This window comes from Suricata suricatta, chromosome 15 (genome assembly GCF_006229205.1).
Source record: "Suricata suricatta isolate VVHF042 chromosome 15, meerkat_22Aug2017_6uvM2_HiC, whole genome shotgun sequence".
Classification (NCBI taxonomy): Eukaryota; Metazoa; Chordata; class Mammalia; order Carnivora; family Herpestidae; genus Suricata; species Suricata suricatta.
The window spans coordinates 17,884,648-17,897,919 of NC_043714.1; the positions used below are offsets into that span (position 1 = coordinate 17,884,648).

General features: G+C 37.4%; 1 protein-coding gene across 1 annotated transcript in view; it reads left to right on the forward strand.

Annotated features, from left to right (window-relative positions):
* C15H8orf34 (chromosome 15 C8orf34 homolog) overlaps nucleotides 1-13,272 on the forward strand; it is a 387,313-nt gene that overhangs the window by 256,171 nt on the left and 117,870 nt on the right. Inside the window, 1 exon segment of the mRNA XM_029923568.1 lies at nucleotides 902-1,037. Coding sequence (XP_029779428.1) covers nucleotides 902-1,037 — 136 coding nt within the window.

Consider the following 13,272-nt stretch of genomic DNA (forward strand, 5'->3'; position numbering starts at 1 on the left):
ATGACCAAATCCTGATAATTTGGGTCTAATTGCGACAGAGATTTTAGGTTGGTTTCTTTTGTTAGACCCTACCCCTTAGGGTCAAACTGGACCCTAAAGTACCAACCATTGTTTCACTCCCCCACTCCCATTCTGGTAAATAATTAAAGGTTGAGCAACTGGGTCCTGGAAAGACCCTAAGGATGTAACTTGGATTAACATTATGACCTACTTTTTTTTCAAAATTCTGTTAAATCACCCCACCCTTTTAATAAGACCTGGCAGAGGCAAAGTCCACAGGTGAAAGTCACCTCGTCACCCCACCCCCCCACCCCGTGGTATCTTAGGTGTCTTACTATGATTGGTCATTTTAAAAGACTAAGAGCTTTAAAATAATAGGTTCCTGCCAAAACTAACTAAACGCTGTGAATTGTAATTGGTTAACTACATGATGACCCATATTGCCTCGCCAAAACCCTTAAAATCCTGAGCTCCTGCTTGGTGGGGCTCTCTTCGGAGGACTTCCAGCTACTCTGGAGGAGCCATTAAATAAACCCATTAACCAACTCCGTTTGTGTTCGTGGATTCTACTCTCGGTGACTTGCATTGGGAAAAAAAGGTCTAACACTTTGAACGGTTACAGAAAAGTGGTAGATCCACATTCTGTAGCAATAGATGGTCTGCCCATTGTCCAAACAAATCCAGGCTCTCACCATTTTTCTTCTGTAAATCTTCTCATATAATTTGTCTCCAACTACATCTAAAAATGATTTGAAAAATAATTGCAGCATGAGGTAATATTTTTGCACAGTGGAAATATAGTGTTTTGCTAAACTATTGGCAGGTACCTGAAAACACGAGCTTTTCTTATTAATTCTATTAGGGCTAATTTTTTTCTCTGCAATTGTTTATGTTGTTACAGAGGATCTCGATGATTTAAGAATGGAGGGAGTAACTATGCTTGCACCTTCTGGGAGCAAATTTAACCAAGGTCGTGCTACTTATCCTGCTGAACTTCAGGCCAAGGTCACATTGAACATCTGTTCAAGGTGTGCCAGGTAAAACAAATAATAGGTTAAATATCTATAAAGATAATCTTAATTTTTAAAATCTAAGATTTTGATGCAAAAGGTATACTCCTCTGTTAAGAAAATCATTTCCTTTAAATTATCTTTTGTGCTAACATTGGCGAAGGAGTTAGTTGGGCAGTGTATCCTTGTGTCCAGTGTCAAGACCAATGATGAACCAAATGAATGAATCAAAGGGTTTAGCTTCTCCTCACTTAACAGTTTGAGAAGTTTTACTTAACCCTTTCTTTCTCTGAATTCCATTTGCTGCCTTCCCTTCTGTTCCCTGTCAAAGAAAGACTCTAAGGGCTCTAATAATGTTCAAAGCCACTTTTAAAACACCTGCGTCAAAAGAAGTTTGCCCAGGTACAGTTTAAGATCTGATATTATTGGCCTCTTAACCTGCTCCTCATATTGTTCACCTCCTGGAAAGAATTTAATCAGCTTGACACTTTTTGGTTTTGGCAGCTGGAAGCAATCTTTGCATAGACTGTATGTGGCCAAAGAAGTAGCTTAAATTACTGCCAAGTCAGCTCCCAGTGCTGGTCTAGCAGAAACTCACCAAATAGCTAGAATTCATTCTTTTGTAGGAACTAAATCTCATTTGCAAGAGGCTTTTAAGCCTGTTTAAATGATAAAACAAGCCTTCTAACCCTTATGTAAATGGTGCAGATTAACAAGAACAATGCACTGGCTGGCCAGTTTTATCTCCTTTTCTTTATGTCTAGCTGTTCTATTGTACTGTTTGAGAGGGGATTAGCTGCTTGGAAATGGGGGTGGGGAGTGTAGGAAAATCAAATCAGATTTTTGTAACTTTTCCTCTTTTACCCTTTTGAAATTATTATTTTAATTGTAACAGCTTAGAAAAATAGAAAAGCTGGGATGTTATTTGAGACCATTAGGAAAAATGCCATAGCACAGTGGAAACATCAATGGAAACAATATTTGGGTGAACTGACTTTGATTAGGGCTGTGAAGAAAACTTCTAATATTTTTGTGATTGTTTTTAGGCATCTTGAGTGTACAGGTCACCTATGAGAAAGTTGTTTTGCATTTTTTTTTTTAAAAAAAGCCTTTATGTTATTGTGAAATAACAAAAATTCACCTGGGTAAATTTCAAAAATCGAATTGGCTTTATCAAACAATTCCTGAATGGAGCAGCATCTAAACTTAAAAGAGTTCCAATGAACAACAGGAAAAGAAAAATTTTTTAAGGTAGAAAGGCAAAGGGATGAGGGGAAATTGTTAGCAAAGAATCCATTGGTTTAGGCAAGGCCACCCTCTTAGGTGGAAAGGAAGGGATTTATAAGTAAATTTCCTAGTGCTGACCAGGAAATTGCCATGTTGATAGGTTAAAGGTTACACACTCCTGGGGAGTTGAAACTGCAGTTAGATTAAGTATTAAGCCTTGGTTTACTGACTTGGGGGTTTAACTTAAATGACTCCATTATGGCCCTGTGGTTTCTTTTTAACAGTATATTTGTTCATTTACAGTTTGAGTTGAGAGGGATTAGTATTTGGTCCTTCATAACATTTATACAAGTTTTTTTTTGAAAAAGCTTATGAAAATGATACATTTCTAAACTTTTGAGAATTTGAATTGAGAAAGGACCAAGCACATATCTAACCCTAACTGATCAGCTTGCCAATAGAGTTAGGCTGTAAGTCACAAATAACCTTAACTAATTTATCAAAGAGAGATTCAATTGAATAAGTAATCAGTTACATTATTGCTTTCTCACTATGTACTACATATATATGTACTATTTTAAGCATATTAAATATATAAGCTTATTTAATTCTCAAATAACACTGGGAATTAATTACTATTGTTATTTTATTTTGTGTTTTTGCGAAACACCAAGCTATTTTCTGAAGACAAAGATGGACGCCTCGAATAGTTTAAAACAATGAGATAGGAAGAGATTTGGGTGTTCAGAATGATGGGAGTGCATGACTGGATGGAGAAGAGGCAATGTTGCACTTTCAAAAGCAGGATAAGGATGTATTGATTCATGGAAATGTGGCAAAAAGTGTGGAAGAAGACACAAGGCTGTTGATTTTAGAGTAGCTACCACGGTCAGAATTCAAAGTGGAGGAAAAACTTATTATCAGTTGTCAAGAACTTTGAAGAAACTGAGACTTTCACTTATTTGCAACTGATTTATCAGTGCTGGAGGAAGACAGTTAGTTGTCAGAGACCCGAGGACTCTGGCTGTTAGCATTTTCACTGGTCCCCAGAGCCACAAGTTTCACAGAATGACACAAAAAGGATAGAAAGTTATAGTACTCGAGAGGAAGCCTGAGTTTAGGAAACCTGAATGTTTTATAATGGGAAATTAGCATTGCTCTAGAGGGAGGCTCCATATTTCTCTTCAAAGGCTGTTTGTAATACAAACATTCCTAAACAGATTGTCTGAAACAAAGGCTGTCAGTGTCTCTACTCTCAAGATATGTAGTAACTTGAGAGACTCCTGGAGAATTAGCTTCTAGTACTACTTAGAGTGTACTTCTTTTATAATTCATTGATATGCTAATCAAATGTTTCCATAATTAATTTTCAAACATTTATCTTATTGGCTCACCTCTCCTTGTTGCAATTGAGACTTTTAAGACTGTGAGAATTATACTTTTTCTAAATTTTTTAAAATGTTTTTATTTATTATTGAGACAGAAACAGAGCGTGAGTGGGGCAGGGGCAGACAGAGAGGGAGACACAGAATCTGAAGCAGGCTTCAGGCTCTGAGCTGTCAATACAGAGCCCGATTCAGGGCTTGAACCCATGAACCCTGAGATAGATCATGACCTGAGCCAAGTTGGATGCTTAACCGACTGAGCCATCCAGGCGCTGCCGAGAATTATACTTTTTAATCCAGGGGTGAGCAATTATCTGAGGCAGAAGTCATCAACTGGATGACTGTGGGTGGTGTCCAGTTGTATTGTGTATCTCCATAATATTTAGAAATACTACTGGGTTAGTTGCCATTTTTACATAAAACATTGGGATTTCTGTCTTCATGTAAAAATCTGTACAGGTGATAACAACGGGCCACATTCTTAGATGATTACGTAGTAATCATGCATAGCTTCCCCCCCAGACACTTAGACTGCACAGTTGTGCCCCACTTCACCTTGGATTGTCTGTCAAGCTTCACTCATCTATACTACCTGTCTTTGTAACCTCTCATTTGTGGAATTGTATTTGTAGAAATGATAAGCAATGAATCAGGACTGGAAGTATGCTGACTGAGGTACCTAGCCAGGCCACTGGGAGAAGATTCTGGTGCCCAGAAGAGGCAGCTGATACTATGAGGCTACACACAGGAGTTTATGGTAGGCAGGTGGTAGTTTTAGAGTGACCAGGTGATCACTCAGAACTCACATAGAGTGATTCAGTAAGAAACCCAGTGCTGCAGACTAAACCAACATGGAGAAAATGATTGCTTCATTCAGAGAACTGTGCCCAATCTCACTGTTCTTCTTGAGTGGGCAGGGGTACCCAGCCTAAAGATAATAAGGGATAACAGGGGCTTTATCGACAAAGCCTGGACATTAGACTTTGGGCCTTTTGGGATCAGGATTTAATTCTAAATCTCACTGGATTGGAGACAGTGTGGTGCTAATGGAGAAGAAGTTTTAGATAATTAATGTTCAGTTGTAGCATATAATTACCAATACTTTTCAAGGCTTTAAAGCAAAGATAAAATAGATAGACGACAACCTCTTTCAAAGTCTGGCAAAGGGTTCAAACATATGTACCCTAAGTTACCTAGTGTGCCATCTTGGGAAAAATTATACAAATATTCTGTAAATCCTGTCCCCCATCTGTGAAATGGAGTTTTTGCAGTCCTGGAGATAACCTCTAACAAAAATTGAGAGGTCTGGACAGGATAATGTATGCAAAGGCAGCTGGCAAATTGTTCACAGCACAAGGATTCTTCTCTTTCTCTCACCCACTGGGATAATTACCATGTAAATACTTAAGCAGTTTAAAATGCTTTGAGTTTTTTCCCATCTTCTTGAAAGGGCTGAATTAAAGTGCTCAGGTATTGAAGAAAAAAGAGCCTTATTTTTCTGAACTTCAGGTATTTTCTCCTGCCTTAGGCTTCTAACTAGCTAGGGAAAAATGTATGTCCATCTTCCAGGATTTCTGTATTTAATAAAAGAGTGCAAGGTGGCAATATTTTTGTTATTAGTTTGTTGTTTCTTTAAGTTTTAAGGTCAAAAATCACTTTTTTCCATAGAACTGGAGAGGTGCAATTCAGTAAGTGAGCTTAATGGTTTTGTTGTTATCTTGAAATTATAGGGGCAAGATACTGTCAACAAACTCAGCATAGTATCCCTGGACTCAAGTGATATTCAGAGTTTCTGCAAAGAGCCCATCAATAAGCAAGTTAGTGTTAAGAGATTGAGTCTACTCTTTAGATTCTCATTTTTCTCAATCTTTTTTTCATATATTACACCACCCATGAGCTACTTAGGGGGTTACAGGATCTAGGAACTACTTTGTATGTGATATGACCAGAACAGTATTGCTCTTATCAACTTGAGGGCATTCACCAACAGCCACAGAGTCCTTCTCATTCAGAACCTGGTTGGAAGACATAATCTGTAATGAGACATACATTTTACTAGGATGATTGAGAGACATAAAATACATGTGACCACTGGAGGGACTTCCACTTTCTAAGACATCAGGAGAAGAGGAAATCAGCCCACAGTTAATTGCTCTATAAAGTTTTATGTGGGACAAAGTGACTGAAATATCAAGAATGTCAAAAAGTTTATTGATTAGCCTAGTTACAAGAAATAAGAAGATTATAGAATTTTAGAATTTTTTTTCATAGATATTTCACACATAGTTGGGAAAATGAAGGTAAAACAAAGCTGTGTTTTCAAGCTGGAAAATTATTCTGGGGTAGTATTACTCCTGTAGCTCTTGATGGCCTTAGTCTGATGTGGCCATTGTTGCAATTTGTGTGACTTAAACAAACAGATGACATCATCCAGCAAGTGGAAAACATTGGCTAGAAGATATCTCACCATAAAGATATATTAATATTCTAACTCAGAACATCTCATTTCCTCTCCCCACCCCCTTAGTTCATAAAGTAAAGAAACCTTATAAAACAGCAATTTTAAGTAAATAAGAATTTTCTGTGTAGGATTCTTAGTGTCCTTACAACTGCTGATTTTACTCCTTACGAAATAAATTTTTAATATATTCATTATCTTGGTTTGACTTTTGGAAGATTCCACCAATATAACTACAAATCCTTGAGTAGTATGGGCAAAACAAGTTTCATTTGTTGCCCAGGAATCACACTAAGTAGTATCAACTAAAAAGTAAAGTGTCAGTAGATCAAGAATACAAATTATCAGCAACAGTTCTGTGGTTTTAAAAAACAGTGGTTTGCCAGATTTTGAGTTTTGAATTAAATTTTTTAATTAAGTGTCTTGAATTTTTCCTGTAAGATAACAGTTAAGATACTGACAGCAAGTAGATGAATGTGGATACCAAGGTACCAGATTTCTATTTCATGGAGTTTATAAGCCATTTTCCTGGAAAGACCACCCATTAATTCTGTCTACCCACTGCCATTCTGAGTAGTTAAATCTTGTTTTCTTGGACTCCTGCCAGAGCATTCCGGGTGGTAAAATGCTATTTGTTTTTGATGGTGCAAGTGTTTGCATTCATTCATGCTTAACATCAATAGTGCACACACAAAAAGAACTGAAAGCCATTTCAAAAGAAATTGGATTCTAGACAACATACAGTGACACCAGCTCAGAAACCACAGCATGAGAATGCTGGGGGAAATTTGTTTCCAAAGAGCCTGCTGATTTTTAACTGATTTGCTTCATGTCATTGTACCAAAACTTGTTCATCATTTTTCCTACACATCATGACATTAAAATACTGAGTTTGGTTGTGTGTTGACTTGATAAAGCAGGAGATCATACTTAGTGATGGCACACTGCAGTAAAGATGAAGGGGAAACTTGTAAGTGTGAAGTAATTCCAAACTGTCTATATTAGTATTTACTGGGTGACTTGAGGAAACCCGCTTAATTAATCATACATTATATTCTGTTTCACTTTCCAAGGCATTTTTTTCCTTTTTTCCCAACTATTTTTAGAAGGCTTAAATTCATCAAGTTTCCATTGGAAGGAAAGGTGAGCAGAACTGACATAAAGAAAAATGGGTAAGGACAAAATGGGACTGTTATCACTTGGTTAAACTTTTTTCACAAAAATTATAATTTCATAGGAATATGAAATTATATATCATATTTATATACAGCTTTAGCTTTACATTAAATTTAATGCAGAAATCTAAACTTGCATGGAATCAAATACATTCCCCAAATCACCAGTATTACATTCAGCCCTAACCATACCCAGTTACTACAAAGTAAAACACATAATTCCTTTCTTAAAATAAAAGTAAACCAACAAATCACTCGATTTCATTACAAAAGAGTCTTTTCCTATTGCAAATTAAAAGGCATTTAAATTCCTTGATTTTGACTATATACAGAGAGGAATAAAAACACAACAACACCAATAAGATTTAAAACTCAGCGTTTATGTGATATGAAGGAGAAAGATATTCATTCTACTCCTATTTTCTAGAATTTGGGCTTTGGTAGGTTAGACTCTTATACTTCAGACCCAGGCCATGTTATCATTCTTTGCCTGTGATTTTTTTTTTTTTTTTTTTTTTTTTTTTTGTGAACCTAAAGTTAAATTGTTCCTTTGGAGCTTCAGACTGCTAAGGGGAAAACATATTATTGGTTTGAAAAATTAACTCTGACAGGGCCATGTCCAAGGGTCCTGTGTCCAGTGTCCACCAGCTTCCTGAGACCCCCTCAGGCATTGCTGCTTAGGCACTGCAAACCCAGCCTGAGAAACTGTATGACTCCACCTATGTTAGGTACGAAGTCCCCATGCATCTGCTGTGACTGTTCATTTCTATAAGCCCACAAAGTCCATGACTTATTGCTGGGGGAAACTGGACAAGGGTGGGAGCAAGTTAGAGGAATTCATGTTGGGCACATTCTATAAGGAAGCTCCTCCTTCTCTGGAAATAGCACCCAAGGTAAGTGCACACAAGCAAAACACTCTGGTCGACCTACTTCTTCCCTCTCTTAACATCTTGATGCCCCAAGTGTGTACAATTCCGCAACAGTAGCAAGAGTTGATGAGAGGAGAAGATGGAAAGGATTCGGGTGACTTAAAATCCCGTAGCATTCTCTCTGAAAAAGTGTGTCCAAAAAAGTAAATTTAAGACTGTTAGCCTTTTGTCAAGAACAATTCCTCAAAAGGTTGAGGACATGGGAAAAAACACCAAAAGACAATTATATAAGAACTCAAATTATTTCACCTGGTTTCCTCAGCGCTTAATGAGTTTACAGATGCCACTGTTGGTGTTCAGTTGCTTATTAATGGTAAATGCCAGGTTTAAAGTGACTGAAGAATTAGCCTTAATAAATAGCCTGCCTGGAACAGCAGCTAACAGCTACTTTGGAGAAAATATTTGAATCGCTCATATGTTATTGAACTAGTAGTGTCAGTGATGAATTTTCACTTGCTGTTGTGGGCTTACCATTATTCATTCCATGAATTTTTTCAAAAACAGAAGCAGAATATTCTGATTTGCTCTGCTACACATCAGTTTGATGGCTTACTAGTGGTAAAGATTTCTTGCAAGTTTTAAAAAATTTTTAACGTTTATTTATTTTTGAGAGACAGACAGAGCATGTGCAGGGGAGGAGCAGAGAGAGAGAGAGAGAGAGAGACTGAATCTGAAGCAGGCTCCAGGCTCTGAGCTGTCAGCGCAGAGCCCAATGCGGGGATCAAACTCATGAACTGCTAGATCACAACGTAAGCGGAAGTCAGCCGCTCAACCCACTGAGCCACTCAGGTGCCCCTCTTGCAATTTTTTGAGCTTAGGTCTAAGATTAAAGGTTTTCTGAGTGAGAAGAATCACCCTCAACCACTATTACTGAACACTGAGTAGCTTTGGAAATTAGCTATTGCTTTAGACTTGGTAACATTTTCTCAAGAATCCAACCCAAAATTACAAGGCAAAACAGTGCTTAAATAAAAACCTTATATTTTGTAAAGTCATTTTGTTGACAACTAAAGTAGTTTAAATTAAATCACATCAAACTGTTTTATATGCTTGTGAATTAATATTATCATTTGGTGGTATTTATCTGTGTGAAAAGACATTTTCAGAGGTGATATACATAAGCTCTCATTACAGAATCAGCATCAACAGGTGAAAATTTGCTGTCGATTTTGATGAAAGAAGAGCCCAATTTTGGGAAATACTATCCTCTCCCCACCCCCACCAAAAAGTCATTCTCATTAGTAAGTCTGTATTACAAAAGATTATAATTGGTTATTATATTTTGAATTTAAGTACTAAAAACTTGTGGAAAATATTAACATCATTTTTATTTACAGATATTCAGGTATTCACCCTGTGGCTCAAAAAGGCAACATACTATATTCAAACACACTGTTTAAATTCACTTATCAGATTTCATGGTTATTACCTTTTATATTTTAATAGTTTGTTGTGAGGGCACCTTTCCATACAGATAATCCTTGACGCACTCAGATCTCTGTAACTGTTTTTAATAAGGTAGCATTATAATTAATTTGTGACACAGGAATCAGTCCCTTGACACAGTATGAGGATGTGGATGTGGTCTTTTACTCTTATGAGCATTTTAGAATTTTCTGAGAAGGATTCTTCTCCAGGTTTTCTGTTTCTTCCTTGAAGTCTTTAATGAGTTTCTGCAACCTCTACTGGATATTGGTGAGGATGATTCTTTTTTAATTTTTTTAATGTTTATTTATTTTTGAGAGAGAGAGAGAGAGCAGGGGAGTGGCAGAGAGAGAGGGAGACCAGAAAGCAAAGCAGGCTCCAGGCTCTGAGCTGTCAGCACAGAGTCTGACACGGGGCTTGAACCCACCAACTGAGAGATCATGACCTGAGCCAAAGTCAGATGCTTAACCAATTGAGCCATGGAGGTGCCCCAGTGAGGATGATTCTTAAAGAGCTTTGTTTTCTTTTTACAGTCTTACAGATACCATGATTTCATCTGTCGGAGATAAGACTTGGGTATTTCAGGACATCCTTGTCCTGGATGAAACCAAGGAAGTCAAATAAATTTAAGGACAAATGAAGGAAAAGAAAGAAAAGAACTGGGATATCCTCCTGACCCTAAAAGTGAGAAATATGTCTAGAAACCTCAGTAGCCTAGGGACAAGAATAGTGCATTCCTGTTTTTGTTTGCTTGTTTGCTTGTTTTTCCCTCATAGAGGAATGACACAGGTAATAGACAAAGGGCACACCGGTTCAGTTTATGATTTATGCCTGAAACAACAAAGTCTTTTTGATCTGAAAACTGCTCAAGTATGAGCCATAGCCAAACCTTCCTGAAAGCAGAAGAAAATAAGGAAGAAAATATGAAAATAAGAACTTGTCCATGTCCTGTAGGCTGCCTGTTCTATTCCTAGGTTGTGTATTGCTCAAATCCTACCTGGAGCATGACAGTTTTTTATTTAAAAAAAAAAAGACCATGAACCTCAGTATCAGTATCTTGAAATATGGCTTATGCCATTTCATCAAGATCTGCAGGCAGAAGTAACTGAGTGAATGTTCTCACCCAGTTTCTGGTGTGAAGATCTTGAGCAAACAAGACATATGTCTACGTTTTCTAGTCTTAAGGTTGTAGCAGTAGAAATGGTGAGAAATTGTCAGATTTAGAAATCCTTTAAAGATAAAGCTGACAGAATTTGCTGTTAGACTTAAATGATGCATATGAGATAAAGAGAAGCACCACAGATGATTCTACATATTTGCCAGAGTTCCTGGAATATGGTGTACCATTGGTGAGATAGAGAAGCTAGGAATTGCTTGTGGAGGATGGACAAATTAGTAGTTTTTACACATGTTAAATTTGAGATTCTTACTGGACATATGCGGTTAAAATCTCTCTTGGCAACAGAATGGACAGTTAATGAGTGAAAGGTAATACTCACTTTCAACAATATGAAAGAGTTTGTCATGTCTTTCCGGAACAGGCTTTGGGATTGACTCTCACTGGCATTGGGATTAGTGAGATGCCTTTATCAGAAGTCACCTCATGTCTCACAACCCTTCACCTACCTCAGCATGGCAGGTTCAAGACCTACCATAATCTGCTTCACTTGCATATCTTTTTTCTTTCTTAAGTTTATTATTTACTATGAGAGAAAGAGAGAGAGAGAGAGAGAGAGCGAGAGAGAGAGAGAGAGAGAGTGCGCGAGAGAGCACATAAGCAGGGAAGGGGCAGAGAGAGAGAGAGGGAAAGAGAGAATCCCAAGCAGGCTCCACACTGTCAGCACAGAGCCCAATGTGGAGCTCCATCTCATGAACCTTGAGATCATGATCTGAGCTGAAATCAAGAGTCGTATGCTTAACCTACTGAGCCACCCAGGTGCCCCTGCATTTCTTTTTTAAAGCATTTATCATTCTTTCACTCTTTTTAGAATATTAAGTCTATGAGAGTAGAGACCAAGTCTGTCTTAGATAACTGATATATCTCCAGTACCTTAAGTAATTCTTGATCCACATAGTCAATAAATACATGGATGAAATGGATATTAGAGGAATACCAACTGGAATCTCTCTATATTTTTTTCTCTCTGTGTCTCTTTCCATTTGTATTTCTGTCTCTAGCTCTAGATTCATCTTTCTTTCTATCAACATCTCTGTGTTTACCCCCCAGATTCTACTTTCTATTGGGCAACTCCCTGTAGATGGTCCTGGTACCTGGATGGTCCTTGTTTAAAATATCCTTAGAGCTTATGATCTTTCTCTCTCAGAGTTAATATTATAGTCTTTAAAAGGATACTGCTAACTTCTCCCCAAATAATGTGCTTACCAGAGATCAGGGACTGAATTGGAGTGATGAGATCTATAATTAAGTTATGTTCATGGGCTCACCTGAATGTTAGGGAAAGAGACATTCCTTATTTGAAAATTTCAACAGAATCATGAAAAGTTGGGGAGAAGCATTTGCCAAAAGAAAGAGATTTAGCACAAAATAATAGCATTAATATGATGTAATAATAGCATCAATAAAATGTTCTATTTATAGAAAGCTTAAGATTGTATAAAGTATTTTGTAAGGCATGAATTCATTTAAAGCCAATCCTCATAATTTTTATATCAACTGTACAAATGATGAAACTTGATCCAGAGAATTTAAGTAACTTCTACACATAGCTAATAAATGTCTTTGGGGGGCATGAACCCAGGGCTTCCAAATCAATATTCATTGTTCTTTCAGCTATAGTACGCTGCTTCTGTAAATCACTCTGAAACTCAGTATCATTCCTAACTTTCCATTTTCTACCTTGGCATTAATAATAGCCCTTTGTGATTTTCTTGCCACTAACATTGTATCACCTGGGACTGTCCCAGAGTTTCTTTTCCATCCAACACACTTGAGTTGCTATCCATAGCTACCTTGATGATGTTTTCCTTCTTCCTGTCTTAGTGCCCACTGTCTTTACCTCGACCTAGTCCCTGGAGACCCTGGATCCTTCTCCCTTCCTGGATCCAATTTCTACTCCCAAGTAGTTTTCTCCCCTTCGAATGTGAGAATTCATGTAGTGTGACTCTAGATTCTTTCAGTGCCAAGTCAGCATGACAAAAGCTTAGCAGTCCTGAAAAGTGGAATTTTCTTTTGGAGTTTAGTAATAAGAGTAAAAAGTAGGTATGGGACAACAACTTGAAAAAATAATAATTTTATCTTCTTATTTTTTATTTTTTATCTTATGCCCTAAGCCCCAGCTAAACTGGACTTCTCTCTTTTTCCACAAAGGTTCTGTGTGTGTACCCCATATTCTTTCTTCTAAAATAAGGTCACCACACTCTGCATGGAAGACTTCTGCCTTACAACCCAAAAATATATCCAAATACTCAATCTTCTTCCAGCACAGCTCATATTTGCTTTCCTTCCCTTTAAGGTTTGCTCAGTATTTTTAAATTGAAAAAAAAATTACTTTTGTTGTTCTTCTGCTTAATTTTTTAAAGTTTTTTTTTTTATACTTATTTTGAGACAGAGAGCACACAAGTGGGGGCAGGGCAAAGAATCCCAAGCAGGCTCCACACTGTCAGTACAGAGCCTGGCATGGTGCTCCAACTCACAAACCATGA